Raw genomic sequence first — 23,822 nt, 5'->3', positions numbered from 1 at the left:
AAATACAAAAATTAGCCGGGCGTGGTGGCATGCACCTGTAATCTCAGCTACTTGGGAGGCTGAGACAGGAACATGCTTGAACCCGGGAGGCAGAGGTTGCAGCAAGCTGAGATTGCACCATTGCACTCTAGCCTGAGCAACAAGAGTGAAACTCTGTCTGAAAAAAACAAAAAAAACAAAATTTAAAAAATATGTGTAGGCCGGGCACGGTGGCTCACACCTGTAATCTCAGCACTTTGGGAGGCCGAGGCGGGCGGATTGCCTGAGCTTGGGAGTTCGAAACCAGCCTGGGCAACATGGCGAAACCTCGTCTCTGCTAAAAATACAAAAAATTAGCCAAGTGTGGTGACGGGCACCTGTAATCCTAGCTACTTGGGAGGATGAGGCAGGAGAATCGCTTGAATCCGGGAGGTGGAGGTTACAGTGAACAGAGATCATGTCATTGCACTCCAGCCTGATGACAGAGCGAGACTCTGTCTGAAAAAAAATAAAAAGAATAAAAAAAAATAAATATGTGTGATTTTTTTTTTTTTTTGAGATGGACTCTCTGTCACCCAGGCTAGAGTGCAGTGGCGTGATCTTGGCTCACTGCAACCTCCACCTCCCATGTTCAAGTGGTTCTCCTGCCTCAGCCTCCTGAGTAGCTGGGATTACAGGCACCCACCACCACGCCTGGCTAATTTTTATATTTTTAGTAGAGATGGGGTTTCACCATGTTGGCCAGGCTAGTCTTGAACTCCTGACCTTGTGATCTGCCTGCCTCGGCCTCCCAAAGTGCTGGGATTACAGGTGTGAGCCACTGAGCCTGGCCAAATGTGTGTAATTTTTGTTTTAGCTGTCCCACAGAGAAAGTCAGAACTCTTCTCAGTAGTTTTACATGTATCTTCCTGGAAATACTTGCAAATTAATCTGGAAAAAAGTATACATACATATTTGGCATGTTAGGGTTTAAATCACCTTGCAGGGTCAAACATAAACAAGTTTCTTTTTTTTCTTTTCTTTGAAGCAGAGTCTCTCTCTGTCGCCCAGGCTGAAGTGGTGCAATCACGACTCACTGCAGCCTTGAACTCCTGGGCTTAAATGATCCTCCCTCCTCAGCCTCCCCAGTAGCTGGGACTACAGGCATGTACCACCGTGCCCAGCTAATGTTTGTTTTTTTTTTTGAGACGGAGTTTCAGTCTTATTGCCCAGGCTGGAGTGTAATGGCGCGATCTTGGCTCACCGCAACCTCTGCCTCCTGGGTTCAAGTGATTCCCTTGCCTCAGTCACCCAAGTAGCTGGGATTACAGGCATGGGCCACCATGCCCGGTTAATTTTGTATTTTTTTAGTAGAGATGGGGTTTCTCCATGTTGGTTAGGCTGGTCTCCAACTCCCGACCTCAGGTGATCCTCCCGCCTCGGCCTTCCAAAGTGCTGGGATTACAGGCATGAGCCACTGCGCCTGGCCTAGTTTTTTAAAGTTTGTGTAGAAACTGGGTCTGGCTATGTTGCCCAGGCTGATCGCGAACTCCTGGGCTCAAGTGATCCTCCAACCTTGGCCTCCCAGAGTGCTGGGATTACAGGTGTTAGCCACTGAGCTTGGCCTTAAGCATAAAGAAGTTTCTTCATTCTTTTGCGTATTTATTCAGAAGCCCCTGTACTGATACCCTCTCTCACTCTTCTCCCTTCTCCTATTTAGAGCTAGAGAATCTATAGCCCAGAGTCCTTGAAAAAGGCAAATGATATGGAATTGTTAACAGATCCTTTTACTTCACACTTTTTTTTTTTTGAGACAGAATTTCACTCTTGTTGCCCAGGCTGGAGTGCAATGGCGTGATCTAGGCTCGCTGCAACTTCCGCCTCCCGGGTTCAAGTGATTCTCCTGACCCAGCCTCCCGAGCAGCTGGGATTACAGGCGCCTGCCACCATGCCCAGCTAGCTTTTTGTATTTTTAGTAGAGACAGGATTTTACCATGTTGGCCAGGCTGGTCTCAAACTCCTGACCTCAGGTGATCTGCTTGCCTCGGCATCCCAAAGTGCTGGGAAGACAGCGTGAGCCACCGCGCCCGGCCTAAGTTACACTTTTGTTTTGTTTGTTTGTTTGAGACGGTGTCTCCATTGCCTAGGCTGGAGTGCAGTAGCGCCATCTCGGTTCACTGCAACCTCTGCCTCCCGGGTTCAAGCGATTCTCCCACCTCAGCCTCCTGAGTAGCTGGGACTACAGGCATGCGCCACTACGCCCAGCGAATTTTTGTATTTTTAGTAGAGACAGGATTTCACCATGTTAGTCAGGCTGTTCTCGAACTCCTGAGCTCAGGTGATCCTCCTGCCTTGGCCTCCCAAAGTGCTGGGATTACAGGAGTGAGCCACAGTGCCTGGCACACTTTTGTTTTTGTCTTTGAGAAACAGAGTTTTGTTCTGTGGCCCAGGCTGGAGTACAGTGGTTCAATCATAGCTCACTACAGCCTTGACCTCCTGGGCTCAAGTGATATCCCCCATCATCTCAGCCTCCCAAAGCTCAGGGATGACAGGTGTCAGCCACTGTGCCTGGCCACACTGCATTTTTGCAAACCAGGTACCAGGATGCTCAATTTGTTTCCCTGGCACCTTTAACCTGTTTGGAAATAGACCTGGCACAATGATTGGTCAATTTCCCATCTATCACTGTGACTATTGCATACCTTGCCCCAGGCCCTTTTCCTGCCTCCAGGGGGACTTTCTGCAGTTTTCCCTCAGACTCAGCACTGTGTTGCTCTTTTCCAGCTGGTCCAAGCAGGTCTTTTCTTAGCACAGGCCAATTATCTGCCCAGCATTTACTTTCCCAGTCTGTTTACCATGACAACCTCTCCTAGAGACACAAAATCTGAGTTGGCCCCATGCAGACAGGGGCACTTCCTGTCCTGGGCGCTGCCCAAGGAGATAATAAAGCAATTATTTCTTGCTTGAAGCAGTACATCTTGAAGGACGAGTGAGAGAGAAAAGGTCATTTATTCATGCCCACTATGTTCTAGGCCCAGTTATGGGTAATTTGCAGGTGGAAATGTCATTTAATATTCCTAGTAGAAGTTGCTTTTTTTTTGAGACAGTTCTTGCTCTGTCTCCCAGGCTGGAGTGCAGTGGTGCAATCTCTACTCATTGCAACCTCTGCCTCCGGGGCTTAAGAGATCCTTCTACCTCAGCCTCCTGAGTAGCTGGGACCACAGGCGTGCACCACCAAGCCTGGCGAATTTTTGTATTTTTTGTAGAGACTGGTTTTGCCATGTTCAAGACCAACCTGGGGTCTTGAACTCCTGGACTCAAGAAATCCACATGCTTTTGCCTCCCAAATTGCTGTGATTAGAGGTGTGAGCAACCCCACGCCTGTTGTTTTGAGTGATGTGAAATAGCAGGTTGTCTCATACCTCAGGGCCTCTGCTTAGGTGTGTGACCGTTTTGTCCTGCATGAAATCCTCTGTCCAGAGCTGAAATGGGGCCGAGTAAAATTCAGCTCCTGTTCTCCTCCCCAAGCCTTGGGCCCTGGGGGGCAGAGTGGGGAGGGGGGTTCTGCCTGGAGGAAGCGATGCCTTTTCCTAATTTGCACAAAGATGTGCAGCAGGCTAGAGGTGGGGCCTGGGTCTGGCCCGAGCCACTCTCTCACCATCCCTCCATGCTGCTCCCCAGGCCAGAGTGCTCCTGAGGGGAGGGCCTTGCCTGCTCTTCCTCCCTTGCCCTTCTACAGGGACACAGCTGGGGCAGTGGCACATGTCTGTGGTCCCAGCACTTTGGGAGGCTGAGGTGGGAGGACTGCTTGAGGCCAGGAGTTCGAGGTTAGAGTGAGCTATGATTGCACCATTGCACTCAAGAAGCCCGGGCAACAGAACGAGGTCCTGTCTCTAAAATATAAATACATACAAGAACCCAGCTAAAGTGCCTGGCCAGGACAGGCTCTGGGTCAAGCTTGCTCCCTTCTGTTCATACAGTTTTTGTACTGAGAAATGCTTCACTCATTCAGCTGAAATGTCAACTCCTCACTGGGCACAGTTACTCAGGAGGATTGCTTGAGCCCAGGAGTTTGAGACCAGCTTGGGCCCAGTCTCTACAGAAAAACAAAAATTACTGGGGCGTGGTGGTGTGTGCTGCTGGGGAGGCTGAGGTGGGATGATCTTTTGAACCCAAGAGATTGAGGCTGCAGTGAGCAGAGATTGTGCCACTGTACTCCAGCCTGGGCGACAGGGAGAGACCCTATCTCAAAAAAAAAAAAAAAAAAAAAAAAAAGCCTGGCGCGGTGGCTCACGCCTGTAGTCCCAGCGCTTTGGGAGGCCGAGGCGGGCGGATCACGAGGTCAGAAGATCGAGACCATCCTGGCTAACACGGTGAAACCCCGTCTCTACTAAAAATACAAAAAATTAGCCGGGCTTGGTGGCAGGCGCCTATAGTCCCAGCTACTCCCTACCCTCGGGAGGCTGAGGCAGGAGAATGGAGTGAACCCGGGAGGCGGAGCTTGCAGTGAGCCGAGATCGCTCCACTGCACTCTATCTAGCCTGGGCAACAGAGTGAGACTCTGTCTCAAAAAAACAAAAAAAGTCAACTCCTCAGTGAAGGCTGACCCACCCTACTCACTGCAAAAGTAATCACTCTTCCCCTGTGGCTGGTCTTACCCTGTATAATACCCTCCTCACCTACCATGCTGTGGTGCATTGTAGGAGTCAGTTTGCTTTTAAATTGGTCATTATATGCACATAATGAAAAATTAAAATATAAAAGGATCTAGGAAAAGTGAATTTCCATCAATCTTTGACCCCAAGTTCCCCAGATTCCTTCCTCAGAAATAGGCTATGACTTGTTTTTCTTCTTCCAGAGATATTTTATGCATAAGTAAACATATATATATATCTCCCTAACTGTTCTCCTTCTCTTTTCTTTTTTCTTTTTCTTTTTTTTTTTTTTTTTTTTGCGACAGGGTCTCACTCTGTTGTTCAGGATGGAGTACAGTGGCATAGTCATAGCTCACTGCAGCCTTGACCTCTTGGATAGTACCCCACCCCCCTGCCCCCGACTCAGCCTCCCAAGTAGCTGGGACCACAGTCACACACCACCAAACCCAGATGATTTTTTATTTTTTTTGTGGAGACAGGGTCTCACTATGTTATTAAATGATCCTCCTGCCTCGGCCTCCCAAAGTGCTGGCATTACAGGAATGAGCCACTGGGCCTGGCCCTCTTTCTTTTTTAGAAACCCAAATAGAGGCTGGGCACAGTGGCTCACACCTGTAATCCCACCAATTTGGGAGGCTGAGGCGGGCGGATCACGAGGTCAGGACATTGGGACCATCCTGGCTAACACGGTGAAACCCCATCTCTAATAAAAATAAAAATACAAAAAAATTAGCCAAGCGTGGTGGTGGGCGCCTGTAGTCCCAGCTACTCTGGAGGCTGAGGCAGGAGAATTGCTTGAACCCGGGAGGCGGAGCTTGCAGTGAGCTGAGATCGTGCTACTGCACTCCAGCCTGGGCGACAGAGCGAGACTACATCTCAAAAAAAAAAAAAAAAAAAAAAAACCCAAATAGAGGCTGGGCATGGTGGTGCAGGCCTGTAGTCCCAGATGCTGGTAAGGCCAAGTTTGGAGGATTGCTTGAACCCAGGAATTTGAGGCTGCAGTGAGCTTTGATTGCATCACTGCACTCCAGCCTGGGCGACAGATTGAGATACTAACTCAAAAGAAAAAAAAAAAAGAGGCCAGGCGTGGTGGCTCACGCCTGTAATCCCAGCACTTGGGAAGCCGAGGCGGGCACATCATGAGGTCAGGAGTTCGAGACCAGCCTGGCCAACATAGTGAAACCCCATCTCTACTAAACATACAAAAATTAGCTGGGCGTGGTGGCACGTGCCTATAATCCCAGCTACTCGGGAGCCTGAGGCAGGAGAATTGCTTGAACCTGTGAGGCGGAGGTTGCAGTGAGCCGAGATCGCGCCACTGCACTCCAGCCTGGGTGACAGAGCAAGACTCAATCTCAAAAAAAAAAAGGCTGCTGTCGTCACCACCGAGACCAAGATGGCCACGAGACTCAGCACTTTCCTCGAGATTTCCTGGGCCAAGGAGCCAGTGCTGGTCATGTCCTTCGTCATCCGGAGCCTCACTGTAATTCTACCCCCACTTAGCCCCTACACCAAGTACTCCATCATGATCAATGAGGCAATGCCCTATAACTACCCAGTGCCTGTCTGCAATGATGGGAACATGCCCAACGTGCCCAGCCACCCCCAGGACCCCCAAGACCCCAGTTTGGAGTGGCTGAAGAAATTGTGAGCACCTCCACTGACAGAGGAGGACCCTCCCATGGCTCCCACTAAAAATGTGAAAACCGGCCGGGCACGGTGCCTCACGCCTGTAATCCCAGCACTTTGGGAGGCCGAGGCGGGTGGATCACGAGGTCAGGAGATCGAGACCATCCTGGCTAACATGGTGAAACCCTGTCTCTACTAAAAAATACAAAAACTTAGCCGGGCGAGATGGCGGGCGCCTGTAGTCCCAGCTACCCGGGAGGCTGAGGCAGAAGAATAGCGTGAACCCCGGGGGGCGGAGCCTGCAGTGAGCCGAGATCACGCCACTGCACTGCAGCCTGGGTGACAGAGCAAGACTCTGTCTCAAAAAAAAAAAAAAAAAAAAAAAAATGTGAAAACCAACCCCTTCCCCCTCAAAAAAAAAAAGAAAAAGAAAAATTGCATTAAATATCTGATCTAGGCCAGGCGCAGTGGCTCATACCTGTAACTGTAACTCTAGCGCTTTGGGAGGCCGAGGCAGGAAGATTGCTTGAGGCCAGGGGTTCAAGACAAAACTGGCCAAGAAAATGAGACCTTGTCTTTAAAAAATAAATTCCGGGGCTGGGCGCAGTGGCTCATGCCTGTAACAGCACTTTGGGAGGCTGAGGCGGGTGGATCATGAGGTCAGGTGTTTGAGACCAGCCTGGCCAACATAGTGAAACCCTGTCTCTACTGAAAAAAAAATACAAAAAATTAGCCAGGCGTGGTGGCGGGTGCCTGTAATCCTAGCTACTTGGTGGCTGAGGCAGGAGAATCGCTTGAACCTGGGAGGTGGATATTGCAGTGAGCTGAGATCGCGCCATTGCACTCCAGCCCAGGCAACAGTGCGAGACTCCATCTCAAAAAAATATACATAAATATAAATAAATAAATATATATATATGTAACTTCCCAGCACGGTGGCATACGCCTGTAATCCCAGCACTTTGGGAGGCCGAGGTGGGCAGATCACGAGGTCAGGAATTCAAGACCAGACTGGCCCAGATGGTGAAACCCTGTTTCTACTAAAAATACAAAAAATTAGCCAGGCACGATGGTGGGCGCCTGTAATCCCAGATACTCGGGACGCTGAGGAAGAGAATTGCTTGAACTCCGGAGGTGGAGGTTGCAGTGAGCTGAGATCGTGCCACTGCACTCCAGCCTCAGTGACAGAGCGAGACTCCGTCTTAAAAAAAACAAACAAACAAACAAAAAAATTAAATAAATAAATTAAAACTAACTAACTAACTAAATATCTGGATATCTGAGCTGGGTGCGGTGGCTCATGCCTCTAATCCCAGCACTTGGGAGGCCAAGGCAGGCAGATCATTTGAGGTCAGGAGTTCGAGACCAGCCTGGCCAACATAGGGAAACCTCGTCTCTACTAAAAAAATTAGTCGGGTGTGGTGGTGCACATCTGTAATCCCAGGTACTCAGGAGGCTGAGGCAAGAGAATTGCTGGAACCTGGGAAGTAGAGGTTGCAGTCAGCTGAGATTTCACCACTGCTCTCCAGCCTGGGTGACAGAGTGAGACTCCGTCTCAAAAAAAAAAAAAAAAAAATCAATATCTGATATACATGTTTTTTTTTTATTGAGATGGAGTCTTTTTTTTTTTTTTTTTGAGATGGAGTCTCACTCTGTCGCCCAGGCTGGAGTGCAGTGGTATGATCTCGGCCCACTGCAAGCTCCGCCTCCTGGGTTCATGCCATTCTCCTGCCTCAGCCTCTCCGAGTAGCTGGGACTACAGGTGCCCACCGCCAGGCCCGGCTAATTTTTTTTGTATTTTTAGTAGAGACGGGGTTTCACCGTGGTCTCGATCTCCTGACCTCGTGATCCGCCCGCCTTGGCCTCCCAAAGTGCTGGGATTACAAGCGTGAGCCACCGTGCCCGGCGAGATAGAGTCTTGCTCTGTCGCCCAGGCTGGAGTACAATGGCACAATCTCTCCTCACCGCAACCTCTGCCTCCCTGGCTCAAGCTATTCTCCTGCCTCAACCTCCCCAGTAGCTGGGACTACAGATGCGTGCCACCACTCCCGGCCAATTTCTGTATCTCTAGTAGAGATGGGGTTTCACCAGGTCAGTCAGGCTGATCTCGAACTCCTGACCTCATGATCTGCCCACCTCAGCCTCCCAAAGTGCTGGGATTACAGGTGTGAGCCAACACACCTGGCTCAATATCTGATATACATGTTAACTGAAGCTGGGTGTGGTGGTCACACCTTTAATCACAGTACTTTGGGAGGATCCCTTGAGCCCAGGAGTTCAAGACCAGCTTGGGCAACATAGCAAGACCCTGTCTCAAAAAAGAAAAAATTAACATTGACTTTCCTGTCAGAGATAGGAAGTAAATAAGACATTTATGGTGAACTTAAAGCACATATGGCAGCTAACGGTGACAGTGTCTCACTTCAGCTGACCCTATGGAAGTGGGCCTGGAATGGCCCACTATTGTTAGTGTTGGCAACTAGTTAAAAAAATTAAAACATTCGAGGCAGGTGGATCACTTGAGGTCAGGAGTTCGAGAACAGGCTGGGCAATATGGTGAAACCCCGTCTCTACTAAAAATAGGAAAATTAGCTGGGCATGGTGATGCATGCCTGTAATCTCAGCTACTCGGGAGGCTGCGGCACAAGAATTGCTTGAACCTGGGAGGCAGAGGTTGCAGTGAGCTGAGATCACGTCACTGCACTCCAGCCTGGGTGACAGAGCAAGACTCCATCTCAAAAAAAAAAAAAGAAAGAAAGAAAGAAAGAAAGAAATGGCCATTTGATGTAGTCTTTCAGAGTCACAATTTTTTTTTTTTTTTTTGAGACCGAGTCTCATCTGCCACCATGCCCGGCCCAGAGTCACAGTTGGAGCCTGAACTCTGCCTCAGTGTCTTCCCCACTCATGCCTTTGTCTTTGCAGTTCTGCCTATTATAGCCTTTCCTCCCTTGCTGCTTGGCAAACTTCTACTTATCCAGTAAGGCTTGGCTTCAGTGTTACCATCTCTCTTTAGTGTTCTGTGGCTGTCCACTTGATGGATGACTTACTCTGCTGGCAGGGTTTCCAGTCTTCGATTCCATGTGATGGCACTTACTACACTCAAGTACACTTTGTGGTCTGTGTGTCTCACCCACATTTACCCACTGGCTGGTCCTGTGGTTTAGGAACTGAGCTTTTTTTTTATTCATATCCATCCAGTCGGCCCCATGATTGGAACATACTATGCAGTGCTCAGGCAATGTTTGCTGAAGCACAGGGGTTAAGAGCAGGCTACCTGGCTTGGGAACCTAGCTTTGCCACTTCCTGTGTAGCTTCAGCATAACTTTCGGTCTTTCTTTTTTTTTTGAGACGGAGTCTTGCTCTATCATCCAGGCTGCAGTGCAGTGGCGTGATCTCGGCTCACTGCAACCTCCGCCTCCCGGGTTCAAGTGATTCTCCTGCCTCAGCCTGCTGAGTAGCTGGGACTACAGGTGCGTGCCACTATGCCCGGCTAATGTTTGCATTTTTAGTAGAGATGGAGTTTCACCATGTTGGTCAAGCTGGTCTCGAACTCCTGACCTTGTGATCTGCCCTCCTTAGCCTCCCAAAGTGCTGGGATTACAGGTGTGAGCCACTGTGCCCAGTCAACTGTCTGTCTTTCTATGCTTATTTCTTCATCTGTAAAATGTCATCCTTAGCAGGGTGCAGTGGCTCACACCTGTAATTCCAGCAATTTGGGAGGCCAAGGCAGGAGGATCATCTGAGGCCAGGAGTTTGAGACCAGCCTGGCCAACATGGTGAAACCCCATCTCTACTAAGATACAAACATTAGCTGGGTGTGGTGGCACACACCTGTACTCCCAGCTACTTGGGAGGTTGAGGTGGTAGAATCGCTTGAACTTGGGAGGTGGATGTTGCAGTGAGCCGAGATGGCGCCCCTGCACTCCAGCCTGGGTGACAGAGTGAGACCGTGTCCCCCCCCCCAAAAAAAAAGATAAAATGTCATCCTCACATCAGCCTTTTGTTGTGAAAAATAAAATCAAGAGTTTACTCAGTCAGAACAGTGCCTGACTGTAAGTCTTGTTAAAGTGTTAGCTATTACATATTATAGATGAGCACAATATATATCATTATTAAATGTCGGCTTTATTATTATTTGTTTTGAGACAGTCTTGCTCTGTCGCTCAGGTTGTAGTGCAGTGGCACGTCTTGGCTCACTGCAACCTCCGCCTCCTAGGTTCAAGCGATTCTCCCATCCCAGCCTCCTGAGTAGCTGGGATTACAGGTGCGCGGACCACGCCCGGCTAATTTTTGTATTTTTAGTAGAGACGGGGTTTCACCATGTTGGCCAGCTGGTCTCAAACTCCTGACCTCGTGATCCACCCGCCTCGGCCTCCCAAAGTGCTGGGATTACAGGTGTGAGCCACCGCGCCCGGTCAGCTTTATTATTAAATGTTAGCTTCATCTGCTTTGTACACGAATGCATACCCAGTGCCCAGAACAGTGCCTGGAACATACTAGGTGCTAAATAAGTATTTGTAACTTAATGCATGAATAAGGGTGGACTTCCTTTCTTTTGCTCTCACTGGAGAGTTGAACTCTCCTTCCAACGGCGGTGGGGTGGATATTGGCATATTCAGGGCCTTTAGGGCTTAAGTCAAGGGCTTAGTGGGGCTTAATTTGTGGGCGGGCCCAGCGCATAGCCCTCATTGTTTCTCTAGAAAGACGTGTCCAACCCTCAAAGGACCTTCTGAAATCCCGCTGAAAGGTTAAGTTGGGAAGGAAAACCTGCATGCCTATGTATCAGGAATTAACGTCTTTTGTCTTGTTTTAAATTCAGTAGTTCCAAATTGCCTTCTCCAGGCAAGGCTGATAAAAGTGCAAGTTGCAAGTTAATTTGAATGTTTCTTTTTGCTTTTGCTCTCACAGGAAGTGAAAAGGCGACCAAACACTCCAGCATTCATGCCACCAAAAAGAGGAGAGTGTTTTGCAGTTACAAGACCTGGATTCGAATCACGACTCCTCTTAGCTGCCCTGTATCAGGCACAATTACTTGGGTCTCTGAGTCTCACTTTCCTTATCTAGAAAACGGAGATATCTTTACTTCCTTCTTAAGACTGATGAGAAGGAAATTATCTGTGCATTTTGAAACCACTTAAGCCTTATACACGTTTTATTTCTGGGATCGCCCTGGTAGGCCTTCAGAAAAATAAAAAGGAGGTCCCTGAGAAAAGCCTGGTACCCTCCATCTGAGGTCAACCCTCTCTGGTCCCAAGGATGGCCCGGGCTGTTCCGTCCCGTGCCTCCCCAGGGGCAAAACCGTGAGGGTCCGGGTGAGAGACCAGCGCTGGACGAGCCCAGGGCCCAGGGGTCCCGGCCGAAATCCCTGCTGTCTTTCAGGTCAAACGTCATAATCCCCGAACCCCAGAAAGGCCGAAAGGCAAGGCAACCCCGAAAGACGACGAAGTCAACCCCAGGGCGCAGGAGAGGGAGGGGCCAGTGTGTTGCCGACGAGGGAAGCTGGAGCCGCGGGGACGAGGCGCCCCATACAGCGGCAAGAGGGCGGAGGGCAGGAGCTCGCCATCCTGGGTGAAAGCGAGGCCCAGCGAAGGGGCCCGGCCACAGGAATCTCGGTTCCACCCCGCTACTCCCGGCTGTGACTCCAGTTTCGTCCCCAGCCGCCCGGACAACACCCCCCGCCCCGCCCCACCCCCCAGCAGGCACTCAGGCCGTACCACTGTGCCTTCATGGGGGTGGAGTTAGATCGTGGGCTAGTCCTGCCGAGGAGAGAGGGATTCTTCCTCAAAAAATATGATTATGTATAGTATTCGCATGATTCTAGTTAACTCGTTTCCCTTCTGCCCGCTCGGACCCTCTACCTGCCCTAGGAAGGGGGCGGAGTGCGTTCCTGCCTCCCCCTGCTCTTCCGCGTTTGGTGCGCGCCTGCGCGGTGCGTAGGCGGCGGTGCATACTTAAGCTTCGACGCAGGAGGCGGGGCTGCTCAGTCCTCCAGGCGTCGGCACTCGAAGGTGTTAGAACTTCGTTGCTTGCTTGCCTGTGCGCGCGTGCGCGGACATGGCATCAAACGGTAGGTAAGGGCGCGAGGCGACGGCGGCGGCGCACCGGGCCGAGGTCTCCCAGCTGGGCTTTTCATTTTCAGTGGGACCGGGGCGGCGATCCCGTGTGGGATTCTTTGGCGCCCCTGAGGCGGGAAGCCGCGGCGAGGGGTAACTGGAGGAGGCTGGTGTCGCCATTTTGTTTCGCTCGTCTGGCCCTCGCGCGTGGGGCGGGAAGTCTTCTCTTCGCAGTCAGTTTGCTGGGGGTGGGCGTTGGGAGGGACGCTGCTTAGGGGTTTGAAGCGTCAAGTGAGGGTGGAAAACGCCCATTCTCCGTTGCCTCGCCACCCCCAACTCCCGGTCCGGCGCTGGGGCCCGCTTTGTCGCAGTGCTGCATCCGGGCATTCGCGGCGCGCAGGCGCTCTGCGGGCCCCTCCCCCTTCGCGGCGCGGGTACCCCTTCCCCGTCTCGTGTTGATTTAGCTTTTTGTCGCGAGACCCTTCGCGGAAGACTCGGCGGCGCGCGTCCGGTGTGAGCCTTGTCCCTCAGTGGTCCGCGAATGGGCGGGACCGTTCCGTTCCCGCCTCGGTTGCCACGCGGCTGGGGGCGGAGGCTCGGGATCGTGGCCGCGCTCCCGCTTAACGGTTTGGCGGCGGCGGTCAGGGTTCGACCAACGGACTTGGGGACAGGCCCCGAGAGTTTTTCCCGCCTAAATTTCTTTTTCTTTTTCTTTTTTTTTTTTTTTTGACACACGGTCTTACTCTGTCGCCCAGGCTGGAGTGCAGTGGTGCGATCTCAGCCGACTGCAACGTCCGCCTCCTGGGTTCAGTTGGTTCTCCTGCCTCAGCCTCCTGAGTAGTTGGGATTACAGGCGCCCGCCACCACAGCCCGGCTAATTTTTGTGTTTTTTAGTAGAGGTGGGGTTTCACCATGTTGGTCAGGCTGGTCTCGAACTGCCGACCTCAGGTGATCCGCCCGCCTCGGCCTCCCAAAGTGTCGGGATTACAGGCGTGAGCCACCACGCCTGGTCTAAATTTCTTTTTTCTGTGATAGGGACGGAGAATAACGGCCGCCCGAGGCCACACTCTCTCCTGGTCCTTTCCCTTTTCCTGCGGGGCAAGCGCCACGTTTCCTGTGCTGGGAGGATGAGTTGATCTTGTTCGTGTATCTTAAGTGGGGCGTTTCAAAAGCGCTTTTGTTGCTTTTGGTTCGCTGGGAGAAGGCAGGGTAGGTGAGAAAACGGAACCATCTGGAGCCCCAGGGCTGGGGACTCGAGTACCTGTTGAGTTTCGTTTCCTAAGGCGAGCAGTTGGATGATCTCTTGTCATTTGGGGTCCAAGGGCTCTTTTGATTCTCTGGCTTTGCACTGAAAAGCCCACTTCATCTCCGGGATTGGTCAAAGAGTGAAGAATGGCCTTTTTTGAGACTTTCTTATTCTGTGGGTTTGGGCTGAGAGAGCAGAGGCCACAATCTGAACACTGTTCGAATTCAAACCTGTGCCCACTTGGTAGCTCTGCGACGTTGGGCGAGTTAGTCTCTTTTGACTCCTGGCATTAATGGCTTTCTCATAGGTGGATGAAACGAATGCGCAATGTTTTAGAGCAATCACTGACATGAATTGGGCTTGCAGAAAATTGTGGATGTCCACAAGACCGTGGTTTTTCCAGTGGTTAAGGCTTCTGAGACTCTGTAGAAACTTGCATTTTCTTCACTTTTTCTTTATTGTAAGAACACTTGGCTGATAACGCCAGTTTGCTCCTCTTCTCAACCAGTGTCTCATGGAGGAATTTTATGCCCTTCGTTGCAAAATGGTCCTATTTTTATTTATTTTTTTTGAGATGGAGTCTTTGCTCTGTTGCCAGACTGGAGTGCAATGGCGCGATCTCGGCTCACTGCAACCTCTGCCTCCCAGGTTCAAGCGATTCTCCTGCTTCAGCCTCCCGAGTAGCTGGGATTACAGGCGTGCGCCACTATGCCTGGGTAATTTTTTGTATTTTTATTAGAGATGGGGCTTCACCATGTTGGTCAGGCCAGTCTCGAATTCCTGACCTCAAGTGATCCACCCACCTCGGCCTCCCAAAGTGCTGGGATTACAGGCATGAGCCACCGTGCCTGGCCTACGTGGTCCTATTTATTCATCAGTGCTTGAGTTAAGGAATTTAGCTTTAATTCAACTCTTTTAGAGTGGCGGCTGAAGATAATGTGATTGTATTTTTCTTTTGCAGATTATACCCAACAAGCAACCCAAAGGTGAGTGCTATTTTTGGGCTTCCAGAGTTTGTAGAGGGCAAGGGTGGTCAAGCCATGTTTTCTGATCACGCTGGTTTTCCTTTTATCTAGCTATGGGGCCTACCCCACCCAGCCCGGGCAGGGCTATTCCCAGCAGAGCAGTCAGCCCTACGGACAGCAGAGTTACAGCGGTTATAGCCAGTCCACGGACACTTCAGGCTATGGCCAGAGCAGCTATTCTTATGGCCAGAGCCAGAACAGTGAGTCTCTCTCAGCGGGTCACCTCTTCTACTCTTTATGAATATTGCTTTTCTTTTTTTTTGGAGACGGAGTCTGGTCCTGTTGCCCAGGCTGGAGTGCAATGGTGCTGTCTCAGCTCACTGCAGCATCAGCCTCCCGGGCTCAAACGATTCTCCTGCCTCAGCCTCCGGAGTAGCTGGGATTACAGGCACCTGCTGCCACGCCCAGCTAATTTTTGTGTTTTTAGTAGAGATGGGGTTTCACCGTGTTGGACAGGCTGGTCTGGAACTCCTGACCTGTCTGCCTTGGCCTCCCAAAGTGCTGGGATTACAGGCCTGAGCCACAGTGCCCTGAATGTTGCTTTTCTTACACCTGAGCAGCACTGAAATGTTGAAACCATTCCATATTTCTTTTCCCTGAAACAGTGTATAATTCTTAAAACTCTTTGGGGTCTGAGTCCTTTACAGGGCATTGTGGCACCTGTAGTCCCAGCTACTGAGGAGGCTGAGGCGGGAGGATCCCTTGAATTCAGGAGTTTGGGGCTGCAGTGAGCTATGATGGTGCCTGTGAACAGCCACTGCATTCCAACCTGGGCAGTGTGTTGAAGCCCCATCTCAAAAACAAAACAAAAAAAACAAAAATGTTTATTGGTTTATGATTCTGTTGCCATTTATTTTCTTTGGCTTTTAAATTTTTTGACTCTTCTTATTTTCCATCAGCATGAAAGAGAGCATATTTTCTAAAGGAAGAACCAGTTTTAGGCCAATTCTGAAATGGAGAAAATGGTTTTGTTTGAAAATGTATGGAATCGTGATACATAAGGTGGCTTTTGTGACTCCCTTTTTCTTATCCTCATAGCAGGCTATGGAACTCAGTCAGCTCCCCAGGGATATGGCTCGACTGGCGGCTATAGCAGTAGCCAGAGCTCCCAATCGTCTTACGGGCAGCAGTCCTCCTACCCTGGCTATGGCCAGCAGCCACCTCCCAGCAGCACCTCGGGAAGGTACGGTGGTGTTGATTTCGGGGAAGGCTTGAAAAGAGGAGTGAATTGATGAGGAATGATAAAGGGACCAGCAGTAGGAGCAGTTCAGAGGTGTAATTGGGGTAGGGGAGCCTGTGTTGGGTACAGAGAATGGAATCCACTAAAAGTGAAAAGAAATTGGGGGCTATGCTGGGATTGTGATTGTGTTTTTTGTTTGTTTTCTTTAGTTACGGTAGCAGTTCTCAGACCAGCAGCTATGGGCAGCCCCAGAGTGGGGGCTATGGCCAGCAGCCTAGCTATGGTGGACAGCAGCCAAGCTATGGACAGCAGCAAAGCTATAATCCCCCTCAGGGCTATGGACAGCAGAACCAGTACAACAGCAGCAGCAGTGGAGGTGGAGGTGAGATGTCCTCAGTTTTGTCTGCAGCCCATTTTTTTTTTTTGAGATGGAGTCTCGCTCTGTCTCTCACCCAGGCTGCAGTGCAGTGGCAGGATCTCGGCTCACTGCAAGCTCCGCCTCCCGGGTTCGCGCCATTCTCCTGCCTCAGCCTCCCGAGTAGCTGGGACTACAGGTGCCTGCCACGGCGCCCAGCTAATTATTTGTATTTTTAGTAGAGACGGGGTTTCACCGTGTTAGCCAGGGTGGTGTCGATCTCCTGACCTCGTGATCCACCCGCCTCGGCCTCCCAAAGTGCTGGGATTACAGGCGTGAGCCACCGCGCCCGGTGTCTGCAGCCCATTTTCTATAAGGATTTGTATTCTCCTGTTTTAGCCTAAAAGAGGGTTCCTGTCTTGTTTCCTAGCTGTCTTTTTAATTTCTTTTGTCCTTTATTACCTGGCACTTGTCAAACCTTTTTGTGCTACTTTACAATCTTTTTTTTTTTTTTTAACCATTCTTTCTTTTCTCACAGGTAACTATGGCCAAGATCAATCCTCCATGAGTGGTGGTGGCAGCAGTGGTGGTGGTTATGGCAGTCAAGACCAGAGTAGTGGAGGTGGCAGCGGCGGCGGCGGTGGTTACGGACAGCAGGACCGTGGAGGCCGTGGCAGGGGTGGCGGTGGTGGTGGTGGCGGCGGCGGCGGCGGCGGCGGCGGCGGCAGCGGCGGCAGTGGTGGTGGTTACAACCGCAGCAGTGGTGGCTATGAACCCAGAGGTCGTGGAGGTGGCCGTGGAGGCAGAGGTGGCATGGGGTAGGTGTCTCATGAGCCAGGGAGTATATCTTTGGTGGGGAGTGTGGAGGATTGCATGAATCTCCCTGAAGCCAGTCCCTAGTGCATGGTTTAGTATTCTTGTTGTCTAGGGATCTGTGAGGGCTTTGATTTGGGGGCAGTGACTTTCTTTTTAGATCCCCATTTTATTTTTGTGAGAACTCCCATCCATACCACTGAGTAGAGATTTTGAGTAATGATACTTGTTTCCAAAAAAAAAAAAGAAACCATACATAGATACCTATGGATTGGAGTCATTGATATCCTAGGCAAGAAACATTGAAGTGAAGACTTCTTTCTCTGCAAGGGAAACCGATGATCCCACTCCTGGGAAATAGTAGGGAAACTTGGTATGTGTATTCCCATGTGTCCTCCAGGGAGTTGGTAATGGTTAACCTGACTTCAGCTTCCAGGAATTGGTTTACTCTTCCCGTTTTCTATAGTCATTTGAATCCATGAGCTTGATTTGCACTAATTTGACCGACATTGATTTTGTGTGTGACTTGGTTTATGGGGCCAACTGACTGAAGTGTGCAGACCTTTTGGGCAAAAATAGGCTTGACAGTGGTCTCCCACCTATTTGTTCCACTGTCTGCCTTCCCCTGGTTACTTAAAATTCATCAGCTTGTCCAACTGGACCTTCTTTCCTTCCTGCTGAAGTTGATTTGAAGTAAAACCTTAGATTTGATGTTAAAACACTTGTCAAATCTGTTGGTAAATAAGATTTGAATGACCCTACTCTGTCTCCCTTGAAAAAGGGGAGGAATGTCAGTGTTACTGTTTTTGGAAAAAGTAGATTTTTAAACCGAGTTTGGATATGGTAAGTATGCAGAGGTGGGTGGGGGCAATCTCAAAAACGTACAAAAATGAGGAAAACAAAATTGAGGAAATGTGTGCGTGTGTTTAATGCAAAACTTTAAAAAGAAAAACAACTGTTATGTGACTGTTAACTTGCTCTGCATTTTATGTGCCACAGGTATGAAAGGTGACATTGCAAAATACTCCGCTCTTCTCGCAGTGTAGAAGGGGTGACCCCGGGGGTTGGGGGAGATCAAAAACAGCTCAGTAGTTAGGACAGAGCTTAGCTAAGTTTGTCTTGCTTTAAGGGGAAGTTGCCTTTGGTTTTGACTTTTTATGGAATGGGGTTGGGTCTGCTTGCTGCTTTCAAAGCAAAAACCACAAAAATGTGTTCAAGGCTACCCCAGCCTGGTGTGAAATGTCTTCTGGGTAAATTGGGGTAGGGTTTTTAAACCAACTACTTGGTTGTCAACCACTTGCGACAAGAGGAAAAAAAAACATCTGCTCCATCGGAAGAACGACCAAGGAAAATGGGTCATTTTTTTTTCCAGAGGAAATAGATACATAACCTTTTAAAGCAAAATCTTTATAAACTGTGTCTGAGAAATTGCACACGTGTGTGTGACATGCTCAAAGGTCAGACAAGGGGTGGTCAGGAAGGGATGTATTTTAGTAGCCACTTGTATCTTTTTCCAAAAACACCTACCCATGTTTGGGGAATGTTAAACAAAATCAAAAAACACCCTTTTGTAGCCGTTGGAAGCTTCATGTCCTTTCTTCTAACTTGTCTTCTCCAGCGGAAGTGACCGTGGTGGCTTCAATAAATTTGGTGGTAAGTGAACAGAGTTTCCAAAATTCCCAACTCCCAGCAATGCTTTGTCTGATTGTTCATTTGCAGATGTCTTAGCGTGTTAATTTAAATGTCAAAGGTTTTGAGGTGTCCAGAACCACCTCCAGAAAGGGGTAGGGTAGAATGCCACCTGTTGCCTGGTGTGTGCTAACCTGGAGCAGGCAGGGGTAAGACTCAATAGTCGTCTTTTACCAAATGGGTTTGCCCCAGGTTAATAAGAGGGGTCTAGTAGGCCTGGGACAGGGCTGTCGCCACACGTGGCACTTAGTGACCATCATCATGAGAAACTGGAGTGTGTGTGCTGGAACACGTGGTGCCATCTTGGCTTTAGGATCCTTTTGATCATTGTGTCCAAGGCTTGTGTGTGTGTGAGTGTGTGGGAGACAACCTCCAAATGTTTTAATTCTGGAAGAGGGATGTAACATTGCCCTGAGGATGGTGAAGTTGGTATACACTTATAAAGTACAGAATGGTGTCAATGAATGCAATTCTATGTATATGGACTTAACTGAGATGGGCAAATAGAAACTAGCTCTGGGAAGGAACATGTGCACTACTTCAAGAAAGATTGGAAGCATGTGTGGCTCATGGGAAATAACCAGGTCTTAAACAGCACAAACTGAATTCATGGACCAGGAAGGTCTTAAACAGCACAAACTGAATTCATGGAAAAATGACAAAATTTGAGAAGTCTACCAGTAAGCTGGAACTTTTCTGGTTTGGTTAACTAACAAAAGGTTTCTTGATTTGTTTCAACATTTAAAGCCAAAGGCTTGGGTTCATGACTTAGGTGTCATTGCGTGTGGGTACAATATTTATATATGGCGAATTCAGATAAACATTGGTCAAAGATGGTCTCTGGAAAAACAAAATAGAGGCTGCATTATGGAAATAAGATTTCTGGTCTGTTCCCTGGGACATGCTTAAAAAATACAATAGCTATTATGTATGGTTTTTATTTTCATGTGGTTTCGGGGAAACATAACACGGTTTTAAGGATGGTTTCTAAAGATGAAATTAAAAATTGTTCCACAAGGGATAAGTGTCTGGTGGTAAAGTTGGGAGAAACTGGATGGATGCACATCGCATGGCTGGTGGCGAGCCCATCTCTCTTCTCTCGGGTGAGAGAACCGGGCCAAGCTGAGTTGGTTTGTTCACTTTAATGGGTCTCCGTTTCCCCTGCCGTCTGTGCTGAGGACGTTTCCCAGCCTGAGCTGGGGGAGGCAGCATTTTCTGAAGTGTGGAGTTGTCTCTGTGGAGACTCAAGTTACAGATCTTAAGGGGCCTGCCTAGAATTTTCTCCTCTGGGCAGGCGACCCAGGAAAGGGTTTGGAGTGAGGCTGTGAGCACTTACATGATATTTTACAAGTTTGGATTTGGTGTTAATTTTTTTCCTTGTCCTTTTTTTCCTGTTGACTAATGGCTCCTCTTTTCCTTGTTTTTGTTTTTTTTTTTTTTTGTTCTTTTTTTCCATGTCACTTAAGGCCCTCGGGACCAAGGATCACGTCATGACTCCGGTGAGTTCACAGGTGGTGGCATGAAAAGAGTGGCTAAAGTGGTACCAAGACTGCCTGGATGTTCTTTGAAACTATTATAAAAAGGAAACTGAAAAAAATGGGGGTAGAGAAGGAATGGAGTTAGGTGTATCCTTAGTTAGCAGTGAGAAGTATTTCATTATGAAGTATTTCTCAGAAATACCTGGCTTGTGGGTTCCACCCCCAGTGATTTAGGTCTGAGATGACCCTGAAAATCTACCTTTCTAACAAGTCCCAGTGATGCTGATGCATCTGGACCACACTCAGATGGTTTACAGCAGTGGTTTTTTCAAAATGTGGATCATGTCCAAGTTGGTGAACAAAACTAGTGAATGAAAGACCTGACCACATGAAGTAAAGCATTGAACTCTTGTTTAGATTGTATTGATGTTTGTGTACTAAATTTGAATGTAAAATGGGTTTCTTATTTAATTCGGGGACCTTCAACTGAAAGTTGATAAATACTGATGGACTTTTCTGTGTGGTCTTGGGCATTTCACTCCTGAGCCCTGGTTTCCATACTGTATACTGTGTGTTAACATGTTTCAAAGGATAATTGTCAAGCGAAATCTGAAATTTTTCAGCATGGCTGGCATATAGGGACTCAAGGGATGTGGATTTCTTCTCAGTTGTCTTCCATAAACCAAATGATACCAGTTGCTTGATGGATACTAGGTGCTTTAGTATTTTTCCTATGTCTTTTATTTTACCTTTTCACATTTGCATTTTCTCTGTTCAACAAGCAGAACAGGATAATTCAGACAACAACACCATCTTTGTGCAAGGCCTGGGTGAGAATGTTACAATTGAGTCTGTGGCTGATTACTTCAAGCAGATTGGTATTATTAAGGTACTTGGGGAGAGGAGTGGGTGCTTTCTGTCAGTGTTGCAGGCTTGTGGATTTCACACATTAGTAAAAGCAAGTCTTTAATGGTTGCCAGCAGTAAAAACAAGTCTTAATGGTTGTTGCCAGTATAATTTGTTGAGGAAAGAGCCTTAGTTACTGATTTCTAAAAGAAGTTCTATCTTAACACAAAAAGTATAACTGATAAGAGTGCCCTAAACTCTGAGATTGGAACTCTATAGTAACTTTTAGTTTTATCTTTCAATATTGGAGTGAGAGACAGTTTTCTTTAATGGCGGTGTTTGCATGTGAGGTAGGAAGAAGTAACTGGGAAGAGGGGAGCTGAAGTTTGGGAATGATAAACCTCATGTTCTAGAGGAAGAAGATGGAAAGGGAGTACTGTAGCCTTTAAAATTGATGTTACCTCATTTTGCCTTCTTCAGACAAACAAGAAAACGGGACAGCCCATGATTAATTTGTACACAGACAGGGAAACTGGCAAGCTGAAGGGAGAGGCAACAGTCTCTTTTGATGACCCACCTTCCGCTAAAGCAGCTATTGACTGGTTTGATGGTATGTATGAGAAGGCTGGCAGAGGTGGGGCTGGGGATATAAGGCAGCAAGCCTTAGGAAACAAGCCATAGTTTGAGGGTTCTTTTGAATCTTCTAACACTTACTTTAGCTGCAGTTTCAGGTAGTCTCATTTTTGCTTATGTGTCAGTAGATTATAAACCGTTTGAGAAAGGCACACTTCTCTTGTATTTTTGGATTAATGTGTCTTACATTTAAAGTCTCCTGATAATTTTTTATTTCTCTAGGTAAAGAATTCTCTGGAAATCCTATCAAGGTCTCATTTGCTACTCGCCGGGCTGACTTTAATCGGGGTGGTGGCAATGGTCGTGGAGGCCGAGGGCGAGGAGGTGAGGAGCTACCTGCTGGTGGTGCAGAGGGGTGATAGGGAGAGTGCAGAAGATGGTAAAAGTTTGCATGGAATGGGTTAGGTTAACCAAACTTGAAGGGGGAGCAGACCCATACTTGTTCTATCTGCATTAGGACCCATGGGCCGTGGAGGCTATGGAGGTGGTGGCAGTGGTGGCGGTGGCCGGGGAGGATTTCCCAGTGGAGGTGGTGGCGGTGGAGGACAGCAGCGAGCTGGTGACTGGAAGTGTCCTAATCCGTGAGTGAAACAATTTTTTTCTTAGTTTTCTTACATGCGTGCTCTTTGATATTATGGTAATGAGGTATGTCCGTGTTTTCCAAAGAAGTAAATGTCAAGGCCACACTGTTGGGGTCAGATTTAGTCAAAAGCGTACCTAGGTAAGGTTGATGTAATGGGAAAGGTAATGGATTGGGTTCAGTAATAATGATTTTTGTTCCTGACTCTGAGAAGCAAGCCATTTTGTCTTTCCGAAGCCTCAGTTTCCTCACTGTATCTCTGAAGTCGTAGTAGTTTCTTCCTAGTTCTAGGTCTTGCCTATTCCCCATCACTCCAGACTAATTGTCTTCCTTCTTCTTAGCACCTGTGAGAATATGAACTTCTCTTGGAGGAATGAATGCAACCAGTGTAAGGCCCCTAAACCAGATGGCCCAGGAGGGGGACCAGGTGGCTCTCACATGGGTAAGAAAGGCAGACCTGGTGCTAGGGAGCTGGGACCAAAGAATTTTTTAGTGGGGAGGCTTGGGGAAGATAGGCGAATGGGAATATGAAGATAGGGGAATGGGAATATGATAGATCTTGTTTCTTTTGTCCTAGGGGGTAACTACGGGGATGATCGTCGTGGTGGCAGAGGAGGCTATGATCGAGGCGGCTACCGGGGCCGTGGCGGGGACCGTGGAGGCTTCCGAGGGGGCCGGGGTGGTGGGGACAGAGGTGGCTTTGGCCCTGGCAAGATGGATTCCAGGTAAGACTTTAAATCAGAATAAAAAAGTAGAGCAGTTGAACAGAGGCCATAGGATAACAGGGTTTTGTTGAGAAAGTAGTTTCATTTTGAGGGCTAGATGGAAAGACCTGAGGTAACCAGTAGTGGAAAGGGAAGGAAAATTAACTCAGGGGGAGTGAGTCTGTAGACCCACTTCAGGTAAGGTACTCCCTGGGTTAGGTAGGAGGGGCAGATAGGATATCTAGGCTTGGAGAGGCTAGTAACTCAAATATAATGGATACTTAATTTTTTTTTCTTTTTGCAGGGGTGAGCACAGACAGGATCGCAGGGAGAGGCCGTATTAATTAGCCTGGTTCCCCAGGTTCTGGAACAGCTTTTTGTCCTGTACCCAGTGTTACCCTCATTATTTTGTAACCTTCCAATTCCTGATCACCCAAGGGTTTTTTTGTGTCGGACTATGTAATTGTAACTATATCTCTGGTTCCCATTAAAAATGACCATTTTAGTTAAATTTTGTTCCTCTTCGCCCTCTTCACTTTCCTGGAAGATGGATGTCCCCATCAGGAAGGTGGGGAGTTTTCCTGTTCAGATTACCCTGCCCAGCAGGAACTGGAATACAGTGTTCCAGGGGAGAAGGCCAAATGATACCCTTGAGAGCAGAGATTAAACTTTTCTGTCATGGGCAAAGTTGGATGTATAAAAGAGAAATGACGAACATGGGATGTCATGAGTGTTGACTTAAATTTGCCCAGCTATAGGGAATTTTTCCTTTACCACATTTATTTGCATACTGGTCTTAGTTTATTTGCAGCAGTTTATCCCTTTTTAAGAACTCTTGGATATTTTGGCCCTTTTAATGGTGAGGCTCAAACAAAACTACATTTAAATGGGGCAGTATTCAGATCTGACCATGGTGGAGAGAGCTTAGCCACTCTGGGTCTTACCCAGGAAGGAGAGTGACTGAGTGCTGCAGTTTGT

General features: G+C 48.5%; 1 protein-coding gene and 1 pseudogene across 2 annotated transcripts; both read left to right on the top strand.

The window, feature by feature from the left end:
- Window positions 1-6,009: 6,009 nt before the first annotated feature.
- LOC115831171 lies at window positions 6,010-6,264 on the top strand (annotated as a pseudogene).
- Window positions 6,265-12,191: 5,927 nt separating this feature from the next.
- FUS (FUS RNA binding protein) lies at window positions 12,192-23,355 on the top strand. Of its 2 annotated transcripts, none has more exons than XM_030797784.1 (15): window positions 12,192-12,309; window positions 14,503-14,527; window positions 14,618-14,766; window positions 15,605-15,749; window positions 15,956-16,128; window positions 16,640-16,919; window positions 18,533-18,567; window positions 20,070-20,102; window positions 20,867-20,970; window positions 21,408-21,537; window positions 21,783-21,884; window positions 22,018-22,141; window positions 22,482-22,582; window positions 22,718-22,865; window positions 23,149-23,355. In XM_030797784.1, exons 1-15 carry the CDS (start codon window positions 12,297-12,299, stop codon window positions 23,186-23,188), a joined length of 1,602 nt encoding a protein of 533 aa, XP_030653644.1. In that variant the 5' UTR covers window positions 12,192-12,296; the 3' UTR covers window positions 23,189-23,355. The 2 variants fall into 2 exon arrangements, with proteins under 2 accessions (XP_030653644.1, XP_030653649.1); XM_030797789.1 differs by having other exon boundaries at window positions 12,215-12,309; window positions 15,608-15,749.
- The last annotated feature ends 467 nt before the right edge of the window (window positions 23,356-23,822 follow it).

Source organism: Nomascus leucogenys, chromosome 2, assembly GCF_006542625.1.
Source record: "Nomascus leucogenys isolate Asia chromosome 2, Asia_NLE_v1, whole genome shotgun sequence".
Lineage (NCBI taxonomy): Eukaryota > Metazoa > Chordata > Mammalia > Primates > Hylobatidae > Nomascus > Nomascus leucogenys.
This window is presented reverse-complemented; position numbering and strand designations above follow the sequence as displayed.

Coding starts and splice junctions, on each gene's coding strand:
- FUS (XM_030797784.1), top strand. Junction 18,568..20,069: donor TGGCTTCAATAAATTTGGTG/GTAAGTGAACAG, acceptor ATGTCACTTAAG/GCCCTCGGGACCAAGGATCA. Junction 22,583..22,717: donor ACCAGGTGGCTCTCACATGG/GTAAGAAAGGCA, acceptor CTTTTGTCCTAG/GGGGTAACTACGGGGATGAT.